At 33.6% G+C, this 25,996-nt stretch overlaps 1 protein-coding gene across 3 annotated transcripts in view; it reads right to left on the bottom strand.

The window, feature by feature from the left end:
- Positions 1–25,996, bottom strand: part of KLRF1 (killer cell lectin like receptor F1) — a 59,429-nt gene that overhangs the window by 5,883 nt on the left and 27,550 nt on the right. The window contains exons 1-3 of one of the 3 annotated variants that reach the window (XM_019630543.1): positions 6,632–6,825; positions 2,777–2,875; positions 1,779–1,925 (exon numbers count right to left, since the gene is read on the bottom strand). In XM_019630543.1, coding sequence (XP_019486088.1) covers positions 1,779–1,925; positions 2,777–2,875; positions 6,632–6,716 — 331 coding nt within the window. In that variant the 5' untranslated portion in view covers positions 6,717–6,825. Of the gene's footprint in view, positions 1–1,778; positions 1,926–2,776; positions 2,876–6,631; positions 6,826–25,996 lie in introns of those variants that run through there. The other 2 variants (XM_019630544.1, XM_019630545.1) reach the window with 2 other exon arrangements.

Raw genomic sequence — 25,996 nt, 5'->3', positions numbered from 1 at the left:
ACATACATATAATGGAATATTACTCAATAATAAAAAGAAATAAAGTGCTGATATATGATACAACATGGATAAACTTCAGGACGTTATGCTAAGTATTAATAAAAGAAGCAAGACACAAAAGGTCAAATATTGAATGATTCCATCATATGAAAATCCAGAAGAAGTAAATCCATAGAGACAAAAAGCTTATTAGTGATTGCTAAGGGCTGGAGGAAGAGGGGGTGGGAAGTAATTGCTTACTGGGCGTGGGATTTCTTTTTTGGAGGGGGTGATGAAATGTTTTGGAACTAGATAGATATGGTGGTTGTACATTTGAATATCCTAACACCATTGAATTATTTGATTTTAAATATTTAACTATATATTTGTGAATATTATCTCAATTAAAAAGGAAGAAAAAAATAATAGGAAGTCACCATCTTATAATTTAATTTACAGTATTTAGGTTGACTTTAATGAATGTTTAATAGTGGTTATATGATTCCATGTTTATCTACCAAAGCTCCCTTACCCCTAAAAAGGTTCCATATAATACCCAACATAATGAGAAATTAGGTAGTCAAAGTGTAAAATAAGTGGTAAAATTATAATTTTTAATTGGTTTAGGACTTGTACATATAAAACAGATAATTAAAAAGAAAAGAGTAAACCATAATATATATGACATTTTCATATGTGATAAAAGGAACAACACAAACTAGGGGATTAGAGAAAAATCCTTTGATAAATAATTTTAAAATAAATTAATCTGCATCTTCCTCACATATCATACTATAAAATAAATGTCCAAGGCTCAAAGAGTTAAGTGTTAAAAAGTTAAACTAAAAAAAAAAAAATTGAAAGTAGAAGAGATAGTTTCCCAAAATTTTGTATGACTGGAAATTCTAAATTTAAAATCATAATGGATAATTTGTTAGATAAAATTACTTTCATCTAGTTTGTATTTCCAAAAAGGATAAGTAAGTAAAAATCAAACAAAAAAATGGTTATTTTACATGCTGCCTTATTATCATAATTGAGTTTTCATATTTAAATGTCTCAATTTGACTTTAAATTTTTTGGGGGGAGGAAAACTTATTTTTTATGTTCTGTTTTATAGATCTCTTCCTCCTGCAATAAATAAATAAATAAATAAATAAATAAATAAATAAATAAAAGAATATATGAAAAGTTCAGAGTGAAAAGCTGACTTATATAAAATCTTCATTGGGGGCCGGTCGAGTGGCACATTGGTTAAGAGCTGGCTCAGGACACCAGCTCTGAACAGCAGGGCCCCGGTTCAGATCCCACATGAGGGCCAGTGACACTGCCCTCTACAGCTAAGATGGTGAACAACAGCTCGACCTGGAGCTGGGCTGCCATGAGTTGATGGCATAGGTTGCAGCCCCTGCTGCAGTGGGCTGCCATAAGCTACCGTGTGTGGCTGGCAGCCAGCGTGAGCAGCTGTCAGCCGGTGTGGGCTGCCAAGAGCTGCCATGAGCAGCCGTCCATAGGCCGGCGACTGATCTGCCAGGAAGAGTGCAATGATCACAATGCCAACATGGGCCAGTGAAGCAACGTCCTCCACAACTAGACTGAAGAATAAAAGGACAGCAACTTGTCTGTTCCTCTTCCCTGATTCCCCAATGCTGTTCCCCTCCCCCAATTGCCTAATAAAAGTTCTTTAAAAAAAAACTTCATTGGTTAATTTAATCTATTGCATACATATTCAATAAGATTTTCAAACTTAGAAGGTCCAAAAAATTGAAACAAATATAGGTCAAATCCTTAAGAAATACCTGTAGCTCTTGAAACACAGTGGTCCACATCTTTTTTACTTATATTTCCTCGTGCCTCACTATTCATTTTCCGGTTTCCCATATCACCATGTTGGCTGACATTTGAATTATGTCCTTTTTGGCATTTTAGCAACACTCCTTGAGAAACTTGAAAACAGGATTATTTTAAGGTTGGGTAAATATTATCTGTGTGCAATGTCTCAGAGGCAAATTCTTTAGATAGATTCTGATGATTGAAACAAGAAATAACTGAAGGGATAACTGGAAATTTCTTTTTTTATTGTCATGTCTAATGAAAAATAATGTCAAATATTACACAATTCATTTATAGATTGCATATTTGTTTAGGGTCCATTCTGTGCCAGGCTTTGTCCTAAGAACTGGTGATACAGTAGTATATCAAGCAAAGTTCCTGCTCTAGGGAGCACACATCTTTTTCCATGCTTTCTTGATGTTTGACTGAAACTTATGACACTGTGTTTAGGCTATTTTACCACATGTATTTATCTAAAATCTGTATTTTCTACTAGAATATGACATTCCTCAACATGACATTCCTTTTTTTTTAACTTTGGAAATTTGTAGTAATGTTTGAGGTATAGTAGTTGCTCAGTAAATGTTTGTCGGACAAAACCAGGAGTAAATTAAATACAATCTTAGATAAAATGTATAAAATTTTTAAAGAAAAATTATGGAATTCTATTCACAAGCATCTGACAAATAAAAAATATGGTTTCCAAATACACATCTCATCTCAAACACACACACACACACACACACACACACACACACACACACACAGACACACACACACTTTCCTCCTATCAGCCTGTACGTCACCTGAGGACAAGATACTTGTTTTTACTACATATTAAATACAGTATTATGAAGTGTAACATACTGCTTTCTATATAAGGAAGAATGAATGAATATGAAGAGTCATAAGAAAAAAGTAAACATTTTTCATATATTTATTTATTAAAGAACTTTTAACTTACCCAACAGACTCAGGGAGATCAAAGTCAAAACCAGAATACCATTTACTGTTCCAGATATTCCCAACAAGATTTTATACCAGCGCAACATCACAGAAGAATCTGAGAGATTAATCATATGAATTAGTTTAGAAAAATATGTTTTCAAGAAGTGATAGAAATTGCAATAATAGAATTGTATATGATATTAGTTTTAAATTCAAAGATATTAGGCACTCAAAAGCATAAAACTTAAGTAAATAGAAAAATGCATATTTATATTATTTAATAATGATAATACTCTGATGGTCAGAAGCTATGATACAAGTTATATTAAATATTAAAGTAACTGCTAATATTTGACATAGTTAACCAGTGGGAAAAAAGGATTTTAATATATACACCTAATAATTTTCCAGACACACATGCACATAGACACACATACACAGATACTCAGGAATGTGGGCATATACACTTCCAGATATATAAGTAATGAATAAACACTTTCTAATTAATCATTTGCTTTAATATTCACAAGTCATTTCACCTATTTCATTTACTAAGGATGTAATATGAATCAAAACTAAATATGATTCCTGGAACCTGCTATTTTAATCTAAAAAAAAAGCCTTAAAACCTTTCCTAATTCATGTAATAATGGTATTTCAGCTTCTCATTAGATGGTTAACTCTTTTAGAGTGACAACTGTTTTATTTTTCATATATCAACACTGTTAGATTGAGGATAAGAGTGTGCACTCAGTGATGGTTATTAATCAACAAACTGATATCATTAGACAGAAAGCAAATAGTCTCATCCAGTGCCTCAAGTATATATGTTATGTTTCTCAACTTCATTAAGACAAATTACATTGGTAGACACTAGTTTATAGAATTGTATGAGTAATTAGTTTATACTAAATATATAACATCCATATTTTGCATAATAGTTTATGTCCTCATCAAAGGTAATTTTTGCAAGTGCATCATGATAATTGATAAGAAATCACTCCCCATAACTGTTATTTCCCTATTGTTCAGTCAATAAATTTAATTATTAATACTGACTTCATATTCCAAATTCCCTTTAAAACTGTGGAAATAGAGAAACTACATTTGAAGTTGTGAAACTCTGTCAAGCTGTATAGAACAGTATTGCAGAGAAATAATACACAGCTTTTCTCTTATCATAATATTGACAAATATAGTAAAATAAGATTTATCAGAATTCAGTTAATGAATACACTGCATTTCCCAGGTTTTTTTAATACTTTGATACATTAGTAATGAATGATAACCAATAAGTTCTAAGAACTTAATGTACATGAAAAAAAGTTATTTGTTTATTATCACAAATCAAACAAAAGATTATCAGAACACGTTAGGAACTAGCCAAGTAAACATTTAAAAAGACAGAAATATGAAATGGTATAATCCTATGGAGGGATATTTGGAAAAAACTAGCAAAATTATATAGGCATTTACATTATCATCCAGCAATCTCTCTCCTAGAAATCTGTCCTGGTGACATATTGGCAAAATATGAAAAGACATATGTGCAAGGCATTACAACACTATTTCTAATAGGAATATAATAGAAAAAGAGTACAAACATCATAAACGTCCATCAAAAGGGAAACTAGTTGAATAAAGTAGTTAAATAGGGTGAAAGGGACAGGATGAGAGCTGAATTTGTGGGCGCTGGAGATATCTGGAAGTACCTTGTCACGTAAGTTTGACTTTGAAAGTATGTAAATGTTTTACATTATTATAAAATAATTATGGGCCGGCCGAGTGGCGCGATGGTTAAGAACTGGCTTGGGACGCCAGAGGGCCCTGGTTCAGATCCCACATATGAGGGCCAGTGACACTGTCCTCCACAGCTAAGATGCTGAACAACAGCTCAACCTGGAGCTGGGCTGCCCTGAGTCGACAGCAACGACGTAGGCTGCAGCCCCTGTGGCAGTGGGTTGCCGTGGGCTGCTGTATGTAACCAGCAGCAGCTCTGAGCGGCTCTCCAGAAGCCAGCAACTGATCTGCCTCGCCCGGGAAGAGCGCAACGATGGTGCCAACTTGGGCCAGTGAAGCAACGTCCTCCACTAGACTGAAGAACAAAACGACAGTAACTTGTCTGTTCCCCTTCCCCCAATTCCCCAGCACTGTTCCCATCCTCCAATTCCCCAATAAAAATCTTTAAAAATAAATAAATAAATAAATAAATAAATAAATAAAAATAATTATAATTATATTGTATAATACATATTGTGTATAATTATAATTGCATATTTACCTATGCATAATTATAAAATAGGATAAACAAAAAATTTTAAAGTGGTCCCTAACAATAAAATGGAATAGGAAGTAAGGGACCCTAACCGGGTGTTAAGTTAGTGACTTAACTGTACAGAAAGGAATTAGTTCAAGTGATTTTAAAACAATTGGACTGTGCAAGGCCATTAGAATGAAAATATACTAAAGACAAAACAAAAATGCATAAACATTTTAATCTGTTTTAAGTAATTATATTATCAGTGAGACTATTGAGATAGGAAAATTATAGGCAGTCAGGGAAATTGCCAAGGTAGAAGGAATTAGGGGGGAAACCATAACAGAGACAGGGAAATAATTTTATTAGTGACCGATAGGTTTAAGTTACAGGGCCCGCCAGAGTGACAAACTCAGGCCTATAACACAAAGTCAGGAATCCCCAGGTAGAATGCATATCTTCAAAGTATAGGCCTGGCCCCAAAAGGCACCAGCCAGTCCTTATCCCCAGGGATACAAAAAATGGTTTAAAAACAGAAACTTTGCACTTAGCTGTGGGCACCCCAGTCGGGACCCCCTCTCATTTTGAGTGCTGTTACTTTCTGCTCTAATAAACTGTCCTCTGCTACAAACTTTACCTCTCTGGTCCGTGTCTCCATCCTTCGGTGCTGCGAGATCACGATCCCAGCACACACACACACACACACACACACACACACACACACACACACACACACCAAAATCCTGCTTCACTATTTTTATAGTGACTCTGAAACTTTTTATATAGGGCAAAAATATAATTTCTTATTATTAGTACAAAGGTATACATTAAAAAATATACATTAACAGAGGAAAATTCTGTGTATAATAACAAGGCTTAAATTGTCAATTAGATTCAAATGCAATGTTTTAGTCACCCCAAGCTTTACCAAATTTTAGCAACTTTTACTAAATATTGGCGAAGGATACATTAGTAGAGGATGAATATTAGCATATACTACTTAAATAACTAGAAATTACAAATTTATTATTTGTAGCTTACTGAGCTCCTTTTCTTCCCCAAAACACATTTTGATTTCCAAATGACATCTACAAACAAGTGTGCAAAAAGTTTGCACAGGGGAGCCACTGTATTTTGTAATCTTTCAGGTTAATAACTCTATTTTCCAAAACAAAATTTTTCACCTAGTAGGTCACATATTTTAAAGTTTTTGACAAAATGAGTTAAGAATTGGTATTAAATGCTATATTTTATTAATAATAAGGAGGTGTATGACTGACACCAAATATTCATTTTTTAATTATTAATTTGAATTGAATGTATATATTTCCTGAGAATATATTTAAGAAATTATAAGAGACCAAATATTACCTTAAAAACAAATAACTGTTAGTCCCACACTGATAAATAAGAGAGAGACACAGAAAGAGAAAGAGATATAGAGACAAGACAAAGAAAGAGAAGCACTGAAAAAATGAAAAACAGTTACAAAACAGAAAAAAGCAGAATATTGGAAATTACTACCCACATTAATATCCATGTTAATATTAACCCATATTAAATACATAACCATATTAATCCATACACTTGAAAAAAAAGTACTAAATTCCATACCTTTAGATTTAAGTTGGGATGTTTGGATTGAATTCATTTTCTCCCACTGCACATTCAATGTCATGTATCTTTCTTCGTCTTGCATTTTCAATGTGAGTGAATGTATGTGTATGTGTATGTATGTTTTTAAAGTATGATATGCAATAACAATATAATAAATCTGATGCTAATCAGAGCTTTGTCCTCGGACTATTAATTTGCCCTCAACTTGTCCACCCAGGGTACATACAAGGGTTCACAGTTTTATCTATGGTGAAAACCTCAGAGGAAATGTTTTTCTCTCATGACCTAGATAACACATCATTTCTCAACCACCCACCACATATTGAATTTAATATTATATTTGTTCTTTTAAAAATTTCTCCTGATAATCCCAGAAGTCAGAGGAATGGAAATTGTACCCTTTTTAGAGTTGCTTATTTCTAGCCTAAATATGTAAATTTTCAATTACACTCCCTAATATAATGATATTCAATTTAATATAATAGTTTGCAATTACCTAGCAGTTAAAGTATTTTCTGGTCTTAAAACAACATTGACTATAAATTAGCCAATAATATAACTATGCAATTTGAAGAAAAAATACTGGCAATTTTTGGCACTCTAAAGACATTCTAAGTATAAAATAAAAATTTGAGGAAAATTTAGGAAACAAACCATATTTTCCAAGACCTTTTCTGGTATTTGAAAAGAAAGCCCCATATTCATAAGGCAGGGTAGAAATTTTTTTTTCTTTAGCTTTAGTGAGGTCTAATTTACATACCATGAAATTCACCTATTGTATGATATGACTGGTTAAATTTTGGCAAATATACAGATGTGTGCAACCATTAGCAAACCTAGCCTAGAACTTTTCTATCTCTCTAAAATGTTTCCTTTATCCCCAACTAAAAAGAGAAATAGAACTCTGGAATCACTAACTTTATATGCTGAGATAAAGTGGTTTAAAGTTTTGGCAACTAGCTCCCAAACCTCTGGCAAGTAGCAAATCTGAAATGGAAACCCAAAGACTTCAGCCACCAGAATCCACTAGTGTTTGGCAAAAGACTGAATGAGAAGGTAGTATTTAGTGAAGGCATTCAATCAGGGGAAGGGAGGTGTTTGCAGGGAGAGCAGCACGGGAGCTTTGCACTTGATCGTTTGCTCAGATTTGTCCATCTCCCAATCACATAGTAGCACGTTCTTTCTTTATCACCTCACACAACCACCAGAGAGCACCACCCGTTCACAAGCGGAACTGAAGGTTTCAAACTTAGGGCTGAAAATAATAAACATCTGTGTTATTGATCTGTAATTCCATTGTATTAAAGTCAACTTCCCTGACATCAGTAATAAAACCAGAGGTTTTTGTTTTCAATTTTATTATATGAAAAATACATATGCCACAAATAAACAAATTTGATTGCTTTGTAAACATATTTCCTCTTAAGAATTCCAAGTAAAACTAACTTACAAAAGTTTAAGTTGAAATATTCGCAACGCCAATCTGTTTTGAAAACCCTATGTGAAAGAGCCCTTAACAGGCCTGAAGATTCTAATATTACTGGAAAATTAATTAATTTTCTTTTTTTAAGGAGTAAAAAATGGAATTAATGAATTATGTGTTAGGTGTTGTGTCAAAGTAAGTCACACTAAGATCTGTGTAAACCTTTATTAAAAAGCTACATTTCAAATATTGCAAAAACAATAACATGACTTTTTTTTCCTGAGAAGTCATTGTCCTAAAAGATGCTGAGAAAACAAAACAGAAAGTGGGTTCCCTGAAATATCTGAATGTTTTATATTGTTTTGAATTGAGATTAAAGGTGCAGTGAAATTATTATGTATATGTATATATATAAAGTTTTATATATATATATATACTTTTGTGTAATTACACACACACACACACACACACTAATTCTGACGATTAAGTTTGCGAACTCATCCTAAAAAATGTGCTACATACCTCATTACTGAATATCACTATGATCACCTTTGAAGTATTCTCCTTGGGAAGCTATGCATCGATGTCAGCATCTACTCCACCTTTCAAAGCAATTTTGGAACTCTTTTTCTGGAATGGCCATCAGAGATGTCATCGTATTATCCTTGATGTCCTGAATGTCATCAAAATATCTTCCTTTCAATATTTCCTTTATCTTCAGGTAAAGAAAGAAGTCATTGGGGGCCAGATCAGGTGAGTAGGGAGGGTGTTCCAATGCAGTTATTTTTTTACTGGCTAAAACTCCCTCACAGATGGTGCCGTGTGAGCTGGTACATTGTCATGATGCAAGAGCCATGAATTGCTGGTAAAAAGTTCAGGTCATCTAACTTTTTTACATAGCCTTTTCAGCACTCCCAAATAGTAAACTTGGTTAATTGTTTGTCCAGTTGGTATAAATTCATAATGAATAACCTCTCTGATATCAAAAAAGGTTAACAACATCGTTGCAACAAGTTTTTTAACTTAACTGTCAGACCATGTGTGTGTGTATAAATATTATATATATATATATACATACATACACACATATATACATACATACACACATATATACATACATACAAAAGAAATTCCACCAGTGAGTATGGAATTTCAATACAAGCTCATAAAACTAACATTCTACATAAGTTTTCCACTGTCAAATCAGATCACATAGGAAGCTACATATCGTAGTTACAAATATGAATAATTAAAAAAAACACCCAAGAGAGTTAATACGAGACAAAGCACAACCTTTATGTATATTTCGCAGGAGAAGACTGGTAGTGGTGGAGTCAGTGGAAGCGCTACAGGTAGTGAAGATGGTAATTTCAATATTAATGATATTATTACTGGTACTATTTATCTAGCAACCAAAAGAAGAAAGTCTATGAAAGAAAAGGAAATATCAATTGTGGCAAATTCTTCTGAAAAGTTAATTAAGGGGAAAACTGAGTACTGAATAAAGAACACAGCAATGGATCAATAACAACCTTGACAATATTAGAAAAATTATTATAAGATTTATCAAGAAGAATACAGAAGTGCCAAAATTTCTTTCCCCCTAAAGAAAGAATACTGTGGTGTCTTCAATTATCAGATATTAAATAGTAACAACAACAAGAATATTAATGTCTTCCCAAACTAAAAATCAATCACCATCTAGGTCTCAGCTCAATTTTTAATATTTGAATAGTTCGACTGGATGTGAAGACTAACATTGTCGATCGGGTGAATCTACCTAAAGCCCGTGTAAAAACGTGTTCATCCTCACAGCGCTGGAGCCATCCACACACCACTGCTCTTTACATTCCCGTCATTCTCCTATGGCATAGATATGAAAAGCTTTAAGGATGCAAACTTAAATTATGATAAATACTTGGTGGTTAACTGACCCAAGAAGAAGAATCAATGCAATACAAACTGTGTAAATAACTTCGATTGCCGTGACTAGACTCCCTACTGAGATACCACCAATATCATCTGCCCAGGAAAAAAAAAAAAAAGAGCAGGAGGTTTTTTTAGCAAGCTAGGTATCTAATGGACCATTGGCAATTAACTTTTTTGAGAGCTACAAAGTCATGGCACCTTTCAAAGCAGAGTACCAGTAAAGGGGATACATGGCACCCCAGATTATAAGGATTCTGAGTGTTATTTCTCGCAGTTGATATCTCCACATCTCTCCTGCAGTGTCTGATTCTTTCCTGGGCACTATTGTAGCTACCAGTGCAAAGCCTAGAAGAAAATTTCCTGTATATTCAGAAAAGTCCTCTCTGACCACCTTTTCTAATACTACCACCCTCCATCTACTCACTTTGTCACTCGCTATCATATGCACATATTGATGTACTCATTCATTCAACAGAAAGATTATTGAACATCTGCTATCTACCTGGCAGTGTTCTAGGCACTGGTATACAGCAGTGAGTACAACAGACATTTTTATGCTGCTTACATTCAAATAGAGAGGGATGCGTAAAAAACGAACAAAAACTATATAACAGTTCACTTGGTAAGAAAGTACCTTGTATAAAAATAAAGCAATATCCAGGCATAAGAATGGGGGTTGCTTTGCAAAGTCTTCAAGGGCAGAAGCAGAAAGATCACAATTAAAACCTTGTTACAATGGCATGCAAGAGTTAGTGTTAGGTGGAAATGCAGTGGTAGCAGCAGAGGTGGTGATTCCACATGTGTGAAAGGCGAACCCAAGGACTCACACAGATGAGTTAGATGTAGTGTTTAAGAAAAAAAGAGGAACAGAGATGATTTAGAGCTGTTTTTTTTCTGTGTTACTAAGATGAAATTACCATTAATTGAGATATTAAAAAAACTGGAGAATAACCTATTATGAAAAGGCAGAATTGAAAGTTTACTTTTGCATATTTCAAGTTCAAGATCTCTAGTTGACATTGAAGTACAGATTTTGGGTAAGGAGTTCATAGGTACGGAACGAAGGAAGGAGGTCAGGGTAAAAAAAATATGTGGATTATAAGAATATGGCTAGCATTAATGCCATGGGGCGAGATGAGATCATCTAAGAAGCTGATGTAGACAGAGCAGGTAGAAGGAAACAAAAGAGGAAAAAAGGAAGCTGCAGGGGAGGCAGAAGGAACGACCAGTAACTTAGGAGGGTTTCATGCAAGAGGAATGGAAAAAAGAAGGGGAGGGAGGCTGGGAGGGAGACACAGAAGGAGGGAAATAGGTATCTAGAGTTGTAAATACTTTTACAATGAGACATTTCAACATGATTTTGTGTTATTCCCCAGCTAGATAGATCTATTCATGATGTAGGCAGAGAAGTAGATTTAATTGCAGAGGAATAGCAAAAATTATGTTAGTCAAGTCACATAGCTGTGACAAGAGACACTAATTTCACTACCATTGTGATCCAAGGTGATTTTGCTGTTACCAAAAGAATTTTACAATTCCAGCCCACTTCGTGCTCAAATTATTTTTTGCTTCACTGAATTTTAAGGTATATTGGGTTCTATGTTTATACTCATTCATTCTCATTTTATCTCTTTTTGGATTACTTTAGTTATTTGCTAGTTTGACCTACTTTTTGTATTAGGTAGTTTTTTGTACTAACCAGAGTTACAAACTATGACATCAATTAAGTAATTCTTTTTTTTAAACCTTGAATGAAATTATAAACTTCCAGTACCCCTAATACCCTTAAAATCTTAACTTCTTGTTTCTAAGCGAAGAAGTTAAATTGATTTCCTATAAATTATGTAGCTTTTGTTATGAAAGCAAAAGAAATGTGTAAAGGAAACAGATGTGTGGTAGTTACATGCTTATTTGGTTGCAAATGAATTGGGACTGTAATGAAAAGCAAAAGGTTAGTTTTCTAAACCCTGGCCACTTAAAAAATTATTTCAACACTGAAAGCAAGATTGTGAAGTATATTCTCTACAACAGGTTTGCCATACAGTTAAAGCTTATTACTATTAAAGATTTTATTACTAAACCTCCCCCTTTTATTACCTTGTGTAGTTATGTACTTCTGTCATTTTCCAATTACATTTTTGCAGGTAAAATTATTTATTTATGATGCTTAAACCTAAAATTAGACTGTAAACATCCAGGGGAAAGATCATGGCATTCATCTTTTTACCCCTGATGGCTTACTTTTCCAATATTCGTTGAGAAGCACGGGACACTAGTGTTTTACAATTGAAAGTCTGGATAAATAAAGATATTTCCTATTTTATTCATCAATTTATTATTGGATGTGCTCTATTATACTTCTGGATACTAGATGCTCATTGATTTTACCATTTCATCATATTCAGTTCAGTACATCTACCACTGAAGCCAATTATTTGGTCAATGAAGAAATATAGATATATAACCTCAGCCACAATAGTCATAATTATAAATTTTGTCTTCCAAGCACCTTTATTTCTATTATTTTGGAAAAATCATATACTCACATAATATGGTTTGGGGAGCTTGTGAGCCAGACTATACATTCCCCTGGTTAAAATGATTACTTTAAAAATGGGCAAATGAAGGTGTTGATAAAATAATATATGAATCTCTGTACCCTAACCTCAATGAGTAGAACTTCTTTTGCTTTTCTTTTGTATGAGTCATTTTATGGTTTCTACAAATGTGATACATTTCATGCAAAATATGAATTTCCATGTATTAATTGGAGTCAAAATATTCATTATAATCATCTTCTAAAAATGTCGTATGCAAAAAGGAATTAGAGAAGCAGCTATTTTCGAGATACAGGCTACAAAGAAATTCTGCATCTGCTCATTCCTTTATAGCATTGCACTTACAGAGTAAAATTTACATATATTATCCAAAAAACTGAAAAGATCAGGGATGAAAATTCACTTTTGGGCTAAGATATGCACCCAATAATATTTCTTCAGGTTGTATTGCAGGTCAAGTTCTTTAGGAAACAGACTCTGAGACAAAGGTTTACATACAGGATGTTAATTAGGGAGGTATCTCAAAATCCACCTGTGTGGGTGAGAAAGAAAGAGAAACTTTTGTCCTGGCAAAGGGAAACGTTGAACTGTGATTCATTCCCAACAAAAGCGTTAGTTGGTACCATGCAGAGCACTGGGGATGAGTGACCCTTTAAGTTTGTCCTCATATAAGTCATGAGGTCTAGGCTTTTACTGTCTCACATGAAATAATAATGTCATGCAATTGGTCTGAGAGAGAGTGACTTTGAAAAGGTGGAACTCTTTCACTGAAAGCCATACCACAGAAATAAAGCTGAAAACAATGCCATATCAGCTGAAGAAATGAGTGCTTCAGTCCAGAGAGGTGACATACCACTGCATTCAATGCAGATGGAAAATCATTTTCTAAATCAAAAGATAGAAAAGACACACAGGCACACACACACACACACACACACACACACACACACACACACACACACACTGTCTTGACCAGACCCCTTTGCTTAGGACTAGAACCATACAACCAAATGTCTATTACAAATACCTAGTTGAATCCCTCCACAAACTAACTTCATCATCTTGATTTTCTCTTAAATCCAATCTTTATTCTCTACCTATTTAAGGAATACTGCCCATAGTTTTCTGAATCAAAACATGAAGACCATCTCTGACTCTCTCTCTCTCTCTCTCTCCCTCTCTCTCTCTCTCTCCCTCTCTCTCTCTCTCTCTCATCTCATCTCCTTGAATTCCCTCATCTAATCAATCATAGATTTTATCTACTAATCATGTATTTAATTCAACAACTTTCCTTTATCTATACTTCTACCACACTAGTTTTGAATACAATAATTGTCTAAGGTAACAGTTCACTCCAGTCCATGTCAGATTAGTCAACCTAAGTGATGCTTCTAAAAATGAATAATTAATCCAAGTTATTCACAATTTAGAATGCTTGACAGACTTCTTGCTCTACTTAGAATAATTCTAAACCATTTAGCAGCATTTATTTGGTCCTTTGTAATCTGTCTACTGCTTCACTCTCTCACCTTATTGAATTTCTTTCAGTCCTCAGATTGGCCATCCCTACTCTCATTTCTGAGACTTGTACTATCTATTCCTAGTTAAAAATCTCTTTTCCTACTTCGTTCATCTGGAAAATTTCTGTTCATCTTTACTTCTCATAATAAATGTTACTTTTCATACAAATGTTATCCTCATACTAAATTCTTTAACATGTTCCTATAGTTATCTTTATGTTTCCTATTAAAATAATAAACATACTTCTTTGTAATTACATGTTTAATTGCCTGGCCAGACATCAGTAAGAGTGGCGGTGGCATTATGACTTGCAAATAGCTGTTCTTTTATAAAATCAACAAGAACATTGACAAAAAAGTCAAAACCAACTTTCTAGAATGCTAAAAATTAACCAAAGACTTGCAAAAATCTACAATAGTTTATTCAACAAAATAGCTAAATCTCATTAAGAACAATGACAATTGTGGAGTTTTCACTTGCTCTATCCCCTTCTTCTCAGCTTCCCAGTAACCTTGAAAACCAACAGTCTTGCAACTACAATAGCTGTGGAAACAGCAGCATAACAGGAACTAAAAGGAGCAGAAAGAATTTGGGGGTCCTTAAAAGATGAATCTCAGAGTAGTCACTATTTGAACTATCTGGCATTTCCCTGGAAATACACATCTGTAGGACTTGTCTTTATTGGAACCAAAACAGAGTTTGCTTAGTACAAACAGCCTTTACCCCAGGGGCACTTTTCAAAAACAATCAGCACCACTTGCTGAACATTATGGCTTCCTGAAGTGGCAATATAAGTTGGGGCAAAGAGATGGCTGATTAAAAACAAACAACAAACAAACAAACAAACAAAAATTAAGAGGGAAACTTGGGGGATCCAATGTTCATAGATTAACTTCAAAGAAATCTATATTACTAGAAATATAGGATCCTGTGTGCATGTGTAGGGCTGTGCACATGCCCAAGAAAGACCTGAAAAGGCCTTCAGTTCTCCCTAATCTGTGCAGATATACAATTTGTAAATTTTTATAGGATGTTTAATGTATACTGATGTAATATATATACATATATATATACACATACATATATATATACACATACACACATATGACAAAAACAGCACAAAAGAGGGGAGACAGAACAGAGCTATGAGAGCAAAGTTTATGGATACTATTAAAAGTAAGTTTGTAACAATTTGAACTGTATTGCTATAAATTAGGATGTTAATTCTATTCCTTGGGGCAACCACTAAGAAAATAACCTTAAAAATATAGTAAAGTGAAAGAAGATATTAAATTGTACACTAAAAAGCATCAGTTTAACACGAAGGAAGGCGGTACTAGAACAATAGAAGCATGACAAGACATAGACATATAGAAAACAAACAACAAAATGGAAGACCTAAACCCCAACAAACCATTTTATTGTATTAAGTGTACATGGATTAAACAATCCAATCAAAAAGCAGAGATATCCACAGCAATAACCTAACCTTCTACCTTAAGAAACTAGAAATAAAAGAACAAATTAAACTTAAACAAGAAGATGAGGGGAAATAATAAAAAGCAAGAGAAAACAGATGATACAAAAACACTTAGAAGGGTAAAAAGTATAATTATTGCACTGTGTTGTACAGCTGAAACTAATTCTAAAAAATGTGTATTTCACAATAAAAAATAATTTAAAAAAACAAAAACAATATAGAATATTAGTGATATCAAAGGGTTTTTTAATCAACAAAATACTAAAACTTTAGTTAGAATGATAAAGAGAAAAAGAGAGAAGGCTAAATTGCTGATTGTCTGACATACTTGCTGGACTTCACACTCTTTACAAGCATGGATATCATCACTATTTTGTCCAGTTCTGTATGTCCAGTACCTATTTCAGTGTTTGGCACAAAGTATTAAATACTAAATGAATGAGTAAATAAGTGAATGAGTGTAACTCAGTGATATACAGCAACTTCTCTAAGTTTATGACAGCAGTCAATCTTTAAATTGCATCCGTTTATGATTTCCAACCCAAGGCTCTAACACTTGTAACACCTTATATGTTAAACATTTCAAGCTTTTACTAGTGATGTGAACTAGCTCTGTTTTGTTTCCTTTTTATCTGATCTTGTTACTCCCCACCCACTTCTTTAATTTCTATATCATAGAAAACCTCTATGATGTTTAGACTATAGCACGTTTAAAAAAAAAAAAAACGAGCTATCTGATGTGGTTTAAAAGTTCCTGTTAGGAGACTAAGATAAATGTAAGCTTGAGGCATAAAGTTCCAAAATGTGAACACAAAGATCAGTAACAAAGATTTCTTTTTAGAAAATCATTTTCAATATTAGTTGCAGGTTAGTATGATTTCCTACCCAGAAGGCAATTCCTGCCTTCATCCTTCCTAATAGAAAGTACAGTCTATTCAGGCATGTCATTCACTGTCTTTCAATGTGGCCATAGCGTTTCAGAGAGCAGTAGATACCACCCTTTAATTCAGAAGATGAATCCTAATTGGTCTTTATAATTATGGTGATTTTAATCCTTACCAGCAATTGGGTTATGAAAGTCCAGTGAGGTACGATAGCTAACATTTGCTTAGTACCAACTTTCAGCCATGCACTATTTTAATTGTGTTAGTTATATTAAGTCATTAAACTTTTACAACTACCTTATATGACAAGTACAAATATTATTTTCATTTTAAGGTTAATAAAATTGAGCAATAATTAAAATAGCTTGAACTTAATTAATCTAGCCTTGACAATCCCTGATAAAGAGGAATTGGGTAGATTATCTGGAAGAGACTTTTTCAGAGATATGCTGTATCTGGGCTAAAACACTGAAATTACTGAAGGTTCTGGTTCATGTGTGAAGAACATGGGAGGAAATACTTTAATAACTAGAATGTAAGTTATCTCCAGGTAAGAAGACAAGTAGAAAGTAAGGAAATAATAAAAAGCAGAAGTCAGCAAAATAGAAAACAAAGATAAAATTAACAAAATAAAGAGTTATTTTTTTAAACTGGCAATTCCCTACCTAGACTAATCAATAATAATAATTTTTAAAAACATGGAGAGAAAGAAATAGAAGGAGAAAGAGAATGCAAATCATCAATATTAAGAATGTAAAAGGAACTGTTGCTACCTACTGTGTAGACATTAAAAGGATAATAAAAGCATATAATGAGCCAACAAATTCAACAACTTAAAGGAAAGGCCAAAATCCTTGAAATTATGACTTAACATGACACTATGCTTAGTTCTATAATCCTTAAACATGATATGTCTTCTTATTTGTGTCAATATTTCATAGTTTTGTTAGAAATAATTCTTTTGTTAGACTTATTCTTTAATAATTGATTTTTATATACTTAAAATTGTTTCCTTTTTAAATTGTTACTTTATATCTTTAGCTGGTATATATATGCAATTGTTTTAATATATTTATCTACTGTCAAGAAAATTTGCTAAGCTATCTTTAAAATTATAATAGTTTATAGACTCACTGGGGTTTTGTATTTCACACAATAATATCAACTGTGAAAATTAAAAGTTATAAATCTGCTTCTGAGAAGATGAAGTAAAAGTATTTTCCCTATCTGTCATACCAACCACAACAAAAACCCTAGAAATTATATACTAAACAAACATAAAAAGACTGAGATTTGGTGAGAATAAGGCTGGCTGACTGAAGTACTCAAGACTAGAGTACGACACAGTGGCGAGTTCCCTGAGTTTCCTTTTTGTCTCTTTTATCCTAGATACAAAGATAAAGAAACCACCAACCCAGAAATTCCAATAAGTACAAACAGAAAAATGCCATAAGACAAAACCTTGTTTTCCTTCACCAAACGGCCAGAAAAAAGTCATCCTAGCAAAACAAAAAACTTTTATATAATAGCTGTTCTACTTCAGCCAAATACTATAGAAAAAATGGTGGCCTCATCATACCAGCAACGTCTGAGGGGCAAGCCTGAACTTCTAAGCTCGCCAGCCTGTAACACGACCTTCCAACTGCCACCGGGACGTCTTCCCCTACCCAGTAATAATAATACAACAGAACTCGCCTGCTCCTCACCCTGGTTGGTGTTAAAGGGAACTTAATGTGGAGCCAGAACGTTTATCATTGCCCAGTGGTGTTAGGTTGTACAGTGAGAAACAATAATGAGGTACTCCTGTCTCTTCCAGCCAACATAGTGTCACCTATATTGTCCAATGAAGAGCTGTAACTCCCATATCCACCCAGTAGTAAGAAGTAGCCCTTCTGCCCCTGGGTATTAACAGAGGCTGAGCTGGGAAGCTGGCAGTCATGATGCAGTGGCCTACTTCCCATGCCTGAGACGTATCAGAGGAAGCCAGCTAGAACAGAAGGGTAAAATAAGATCCAGAGACAAAAATATGATGCCCCCCAAACCAGGTTTTAATATAAAAATCACTCATTATTCAAAAAAATAAAAGCAAAAAAATCTCACACAAGAAGAGACAATCAACAGATACAATCACTAAGATGACAGAGAAGTTAGAATGATCTTAGAGGTATTAGATATTAGAATTATCTGACAAAGAGTTTAAGATAACCACCATAAAAGAGCTTTAACAAGTGATTATGGGTGCATTTGAAACAAATGGATAAATATAAATGCACAACAAATAAATAGAAAGTCTCAACAAATAAGAACACGATATAAAGAAGAAGCAAATGGAAATTTTAGAACTAAATATTACAATAACCAAAATAATAATAATAATAATAATAATAATAATAATAATAATAATAATGGATAGGCTCAATAGCAGAATGCAAGGGATAGAGGAAACAAAAATCAAATAACTTGAAGATAGAAAAATAGAAATTAATCAAACAGAACAAGAGAGAATATAGACCAGGAAAATAAAGAACAAAGCCTCAGGCGTTTGTGGGTCTATAGCAAAAGAGCTAGCATCCATATCATTGGAGTTCCAGAAGAAGATGAAAAAGGGTGAAGCTAAAACAGTATTCTAAGAATTAAAGGTTGAAATACCAAATTTGGCAAAAGATATAAACTTTCATATTCAAGCTGAGCAAATCCTAGAAAGGGCAAATACAAAGAAACCCATGGCAAGACACATATAGTCAAATTTTTGAGCCTTAAAGATGAAATTTTGAAGGCAATAAGACAGAAACAAAACTTTACCTATAAAGAAAAACAAATTGAACGACAAGACTTTTCATGAGAAACCATGGATGGTAGATGGAAGTACTATTACATTTTTCAAGTGCTGAAATAAAAGACTAAAAATTAAGAATCCCATACCTAATGAAAATATCCTTTAGATATTAGGGAGAAATCTAGACATCCTCTGTTAAAAGTAAATTAAGAGAATTTGTCACCAACAGACCTACACTGAAAGAATAGTTAAAGGAAGTTTTAAATAGAAAGGGAACACTTCAAGAAGGAACATTTGAACATAAGTCAGGAAGTAAGAACACAGAAAGAGCCAAAATATGGGTAAATACAATAGACTTTAATTTTCCTCTTGAATTTTTCAAATCATTCTATAGTTGCTACGGTACTAAATGTATGTGGAGGAAATATGTTTTAATTTTGTTTAAGTAGGGGAGGACAAAAATATAAAGAGAAGTAGGTTTCTACACTTCACTCAAACTGATAAAATGTCAACACCAATAGACTGTGTTGTTATGTACATATAATGCAATATCTACAGCAATCACTACTAAAGCTATAAAGATGAATGTCTTTATAGAGCTTTATTCAAAAGCTCTATAGAGAGATCAAAAGACAATTTTAAAATGTTCAAGCAGTCCACAAGAAGGCAGAAAAAAGAAAACAGAGAAACAAAATGCAGAGAACAAACTAATATCAAAAAATAAAGTGGCAAAGTTAAGCCCTAACGTATCAGTAATTACACTGAATGTAAATGGTCTAAATACAATATTTAAAAAAACAGAGATTGACAGAGTGGATTAAATAGCATGATCCAAATATGCTGGAAGAAAACAATTAATTTTAATTATAGTGTTATATAGTTTGAACGTAAAATTATAGAAAGAGATATATCATGAAAACCTTAATAAAAGGAGAGCAGGGAGGCTATAAAAATAAGAGATAAAATAGAATAATAAGTAAAAAAAAAAACAGAGACAGAGAGGAATGTTACATAATGATAAAAAATTTATTCACCAAGGAGACATGGCAATCTTAAACACAAATGCAACGAAAACAAACTCGTAAAATACGTGAAGCAAAACCTTATAGAAATGAAACGAGACAAAAACATATACACAATTATAGTAAAAGATGTTAACAATCCTCTCTCAACAATGGATAGAATAACTAGACATAGTAATATAGAAAAATAACACCATCAACCAATAAATCTAATAGACATTTACATAGCACTCAACAAAATATATATTCTTTTCAAGAACTGGATAAACATATGTCAAAGTACCCGTGTCCTGGACAATAAAACAAACTTCAATTAATTGAAAAGTATGGAAAAAATTCAGACTTTGACCAAATGTAATCAAACTACAAATTGATAACAGAAAGAGAATATGAAGATCTCCAAATACTTGAAAACGAAATAATTCATTTCTAAAACACCCATGGATCAAATAGACTGTCATGAAAACCTTAAAAGTATATTGAACTGAATGAAACTACAATATATCAATATCTGTGGGATACATCTAAGGCAGTGGTGAGAGGGAAGTTTATAGCACTAAATACTTTTATTATAAAAGAGGGAAAGCCTCAAATCAATGATCTAAGCTTATACCTCAAGCAATTAGAAAAGAAGAGCAAAACAAACTCACAGCAAGCAGAAAGGACATAATAAACATAACAGCAGAAATCAATGAAACTGAAAACAGAAAAACAATAGACATTCGACAAAAGGAAAAGTTAAAGGGCCGGCTGAGTGGCTCAGTTGGTTAAGAGCTCGCTCAAGAGTTTGAATTCTGAGCAACAGCGGTTTGAGTCCAGCCCGAGCTGAGCAGCTGCTGAGCTGCCAACAGGTAGCAGGATGGCTCAGCTTAAAAAATAATAATAATAATAAATAAAGGAAAAGTTAAGAACTTTTGCCCTGTAAAAGACTCTGCGAAGAGTATCAATAGGCAAACTGCACACTGGATGTTAAATATTTGCAAACACATACAGAACAAAAAATCCAATTAAGTTTGGGCAAAAGACACAGACATTTCGTTGTAGAAGACATACAAGTGGCAAGTAAGCATATGAAAAGATAGTCAATCAACATCATTAGCCACTCTGGAAATACAAATTAAAACCACAATGAGATGTCACTGTACCCCTATCAGTATGAATAAAATAAAATTAAAAAAAAATAGTGACAACACCAATATTGGGAAGGACATGGAGAGACTGGATCACCTTGTTAATGAGAATGGAAAATGGTACTGTCACTGTAAAAGAGTTGTCAATTTCTTAAAAACAAACAAACATGCAGCTACCAAACAAACCATTAATAGCACCCCTGGACATTTATTCCAGAAAAATAAAAACTTATACTCGTACAAGTGTGTATATACACATGTTCACAGCAACCACTTTTATTCACAACAGCCCCAAGCTGGAAATAACCCAAATGTCCTTCAGGGGGTGAATGGTTAAACAATCTGTGGACCATTCATATCATGGAATATTATTCAGCAATAAAGAGCAAACTATTGATACTCCCAACTACACGGATCAGTCTCTAGAGAATTATGCTGAGAAAAAAAAAAGCCAATTCCCAAAGCTTTCCTACTGTATGAAACCATTTACATAACATTCTTGAAATGAGAAAATCATAGAAATTAAGAAGAGGTTAATGGTTGGCAGAGCTTAAGGACAGGGGCCAGGGCAGATAGGCTGAGGGAGAGGCAAGAGGGAAAACGGACTTGCTGCTAGAAGGCCAACCAAAAGGATTCATGTGTTATTTGGCTTGTTCTGTATCTTAATTATATCAGTCTCAATATCCTAGTTGTGACATTGTATTCAAGTTTTACAACATATTGCCACTGGGAGAAATTGGTTAAAGCTTAAAGGGATCCTTTACAACTGTAATTAAACCTACAATTATCTCAAAATTTTAAAAACTAATTTAAAATGTTTGACTCTTCTATTCAATCTTTATCTGTTTATTTCTTGTGTTTACTTATTTATTCTTACTGCATTATTACATCATGTCTCATTTCTGATTTCACAGGAAAACATTCTCAATTATTCATCCTTAAATATGATATATTTTATAGATACCCTTCTTATTATAGATAATCTATAGATTAAGGAAGTTCATATGTGTGTTATGGGCTTTCATTATGAATTTATGGTTATATTTATCAAATGCTGTATTTTATATCCTTTAAAGCTGTTTTTCTTTTCATTTGTTAATACAGCAAATTATGTTGATTGGTTTTTAAATGAAAAATCAACATTGTATTCCTGATGTAAACCCAATATTGTTGTAGAGTTTTATTTTTGTTACAGAGTTTCGTTTGTTTGTTTATTTATTTATTTATTTATTTATTTATTTATTTATTTTTCTGAGTTCAGTTTTGTAAACTTATTTTTAAAAATTGTTTATCTATTTTCATGAGTAAGGTTGGCTGGTCAGCTTTTGATTGCAATGTTTTCCTGGCCTGATTTTTTTATACTCTCTGGAAGAATTTGTAATGTCTTATTTCTTCCTTAAATGTTTGGTAGATTGAAACATAAAACTATCTGAGCATGGAGTTTTTGTTGGTTTTATTTTCTTGTTTTCTTTCTTTCTCAAGAGGATGTGTTTAATTATGGACTCAATTTATTTAATAGTTATAGAACTATTCAACATTTTAAAAATTTGTTTTAGTTTTGGAAGAGACATTTGTCTGAGATGTGTTCATTTTACTTAAACTGTCAAGTATGTTAGCTTAAAATTGTTCATAATACACTACTATGATTTTTCACGTCTGCCTAGACCTTCCTACTTTCTGGCGAGTTTTCTTTTATGAGTTTCATTTTCCTTTCCTACTGTCTTGCCTCAGTAAAGGCCAATCCAATCTATTAGAAATATTTTAATACATTTAAACTTCAGATTGGTTGGGCAGAAGAATGGTAACAAACCCTGAATATCTTCTAACTGGAAACTTTTCTCTCAGCACGTAAGTAGGTGCAAATAGGTCCACAAGAGGTGGGAAAAGCAGTTCTGTTCAAGTTCATTGCAAGTCTATCAAGATTCAGATACAAATGGATATATTTTAAATCACTTAGCGGCACAGGCCCTGGCCTACCTAAAATTTCTATATATTACATTTGCCGTTTCCACACCATTGTCTTTGGGAATATTCCCTAAAAATGTTTTCTACAAGTAAGGAGCATGGAATTACAAGTACTTTATGTAAAAGTGTGGTTAAACATTGTATCTCATCTTTGATATAGTTCTTTCATGTCTTTTACTTTCAAAAATTGTCAAATTTTTCAGATTCCAAGTTTCTATATAAGTGAATACTGTATTTTTTTTAAGTGAATACTGTATTTTGCCTTCACCATCTCTAGTCAGGAAGAAGAAATACACCAGCTCAGCTCATACTTTCCAAACCAATTCATTTCTGTGTTTTAGGAGATTTTCCATTCAAGAGGAAAATTAGAAAGTTCAAAGAATCAATTCAGAGAAGAGAGAAGATTGGAAAGTGTTTAGAACTGGAAATTCCCCCACTTGCTTGTGGCTACTTTGACTGGTCCTTAGTGATCATTAACTGAAAGCACACACACATCTGTGATTTAAAAATAAATTTTACCAAATTGCACAATTCATATTAATTTAATGGAAGATAAAACATTATAAATTGAAGCTTTGAGTCTCAAGAAGATTAAAAGCCATTCAGAAACCTAATTCATCTGTTGAAAGAGAAAGGAAACCAAAAAAAAAAAAAAAGAAGATGAACAGGTTGTGTCCGGAAACTGTCTTAGGTCGGAAGTTTGCGGTTCTGAACAGGTGCCACGAAAGCATCCTGCTGAGCTGCTGCCTGATAAGGACTGTATATCCTGCCGTTTCTGCATCACTTTGTTTCTAGCTCACATTACTTCATTTCCTTTCTGGGGCCTTCCCCCGGATTCTTCATATAAGGTCAAAGAGCACATGAAGGAGAATTGCATTGATCAGTTCTGTGTCCTGAGTGGCTTCTTCCAACTTGGTCCACTAATGTCTCTGAGCCTCAGTTTTCTTAACTGAACTAGCACATGTTAATGCTAATTTCTGCCCTGTGGATATCCCTTAATGTTTTATGTATAATTTATGAAGTAACTCATAAAATATTGCTGAAAAAAGTTGAAATGGATATATTATTGCCATGTGTGTTTCATAAGGAGATTGAAACGAGTTTGTTTGCACTAATTTTGTGTCTTCAGTTCAATTTATGTGTTTCCTTCCTTTACAGAACTGAATCCAGCAGGGCTGACCACACAAGAAGATTGTTTCCATATTTAGATGAACAAGGGACAATTGAAAAACCCTCTGACCCCAAAATCTCTCCCACACTGCATCCTAACCCTCTACGCTTTGCTTTGTTCTATTTGCTGTAATTTCACATGTACAGATAGCTTCTTTTCATTTAACAAATACTGTTTAGTAATATGAGCATATAAATTATTGTAATAGGAAGACGCTCTTGCAAGTGAATAGACATGCTGTTAATAATTATATCAGGACAACAGGTTGTGTTGGACAGCCCCGATTACTGTTCATTCCATTATAGGAATTAAAATTGACAGCTTCCTCAAATCTAATGGAGATTTCTTACACTTAGAAAACTGACTGTGGAAGGGAAGGGAGAATTGATGAACAATTTATTCATTTTGAAATAAAGTTCAGGCTATTGTAGAGGACTTGAATCACATGAGGGCCAGTGGAAACCTAGGAGGCCTACTGATAACATATATTCCTGAGAATTTGACTGGTTTTTATGTTTGCAGTGTCTGCCTACTCCCACCTACACAAGTGCTGATTTCAACAAAATACTTTGGCTGCTCCCATAAAGACAGATAGAGAAAAATGATTTCAGGACAAAGGTAACAGATTTCGATCAATGTAATAATGGTTAAAGATATTTATTTTCTTACAGTAAGATCTCTAGATATGTTTCTGTGCCCCATAGGTGCCAACAAAATGTATACACATTTTAAGAAAGGAAAAAATTGTATTAAAACTGTAATACTCAGTATATACTGAGAACAAAAGATGAATGTAAGTTATATATATACACTTTTTTGGCACCCCTGGTGTGTGTGTGTGTGTGTGTGTGTGTGTGTGTGTGTGTGTACATATATATATATAATCTCCACCTGACTGGGGCTGAGGGAGCAAGACAGCTTGAGCACATAAGCAAGTATCTCAGTGTCAGGGAAGCTGTCAGAGGTGGCTGTAGGAGACTGCAGCTTCTTCTGTCTGGCTGTATCCTAGACAGGCAAGAGCCATGCTGCACCATATCCGAAATTACGCTGCGTCTTCTCGGGTTTATCTCTTAGTGCCTTACATCAGATGAGGAACTTTCCCTTTTCATGACTTGCTTCAAGCTGTTATTCCTTTATATATCATTAAATACCTAATATATTCCAATCACTGTGGTAGAAAATGAATTTTCTAATTTATAATGCTTTCTTCACAAAAAACTAATCAGTTGGACACTCATGTTTTCATTTTATAGATAAAGCCAACATTCACTGGAGCTGTGTAAGTTTCCCAAAGCTGCACAGTGAACAAGTGCTTGAGATGATATTCACATACATGCTTTCGTGTATCCACCCAACAACCGCCTGTTGACACCTGTGTTCTAGACCCTATTTCAGGTACTAGAGGTTCATTGGTGAACAACACAGCTACGTTTCTGCATTAAAGACCTTACTTTCTAGTTAGGAAAATAAATAATAATGATGATTTTTAAAACTATATGTTGG

The sequence above is a fragment of the Hipposideros armiger genome, unplaced genomic scaffold (assembly GCF_001890085.2).
Source record: "Hipposideros armiger isolate ML-2016 unplaced genomic scaffold, ASM189008v1 scaffold_922, whole genome shotgun sequence".
In the NCBI taxonomy this organism is placed as follows: Eukaryota; Metazoa; Chordata; class Mammalia; order Chiroptera; family Hipposideridae; genus Hipposideros; species Hipposideros armiger.
The sequence above is the reverse complement of the archived record's forward strand: the minus strand, read 5'-3'. Positions and strand labels throughout refer to the sequence as shown.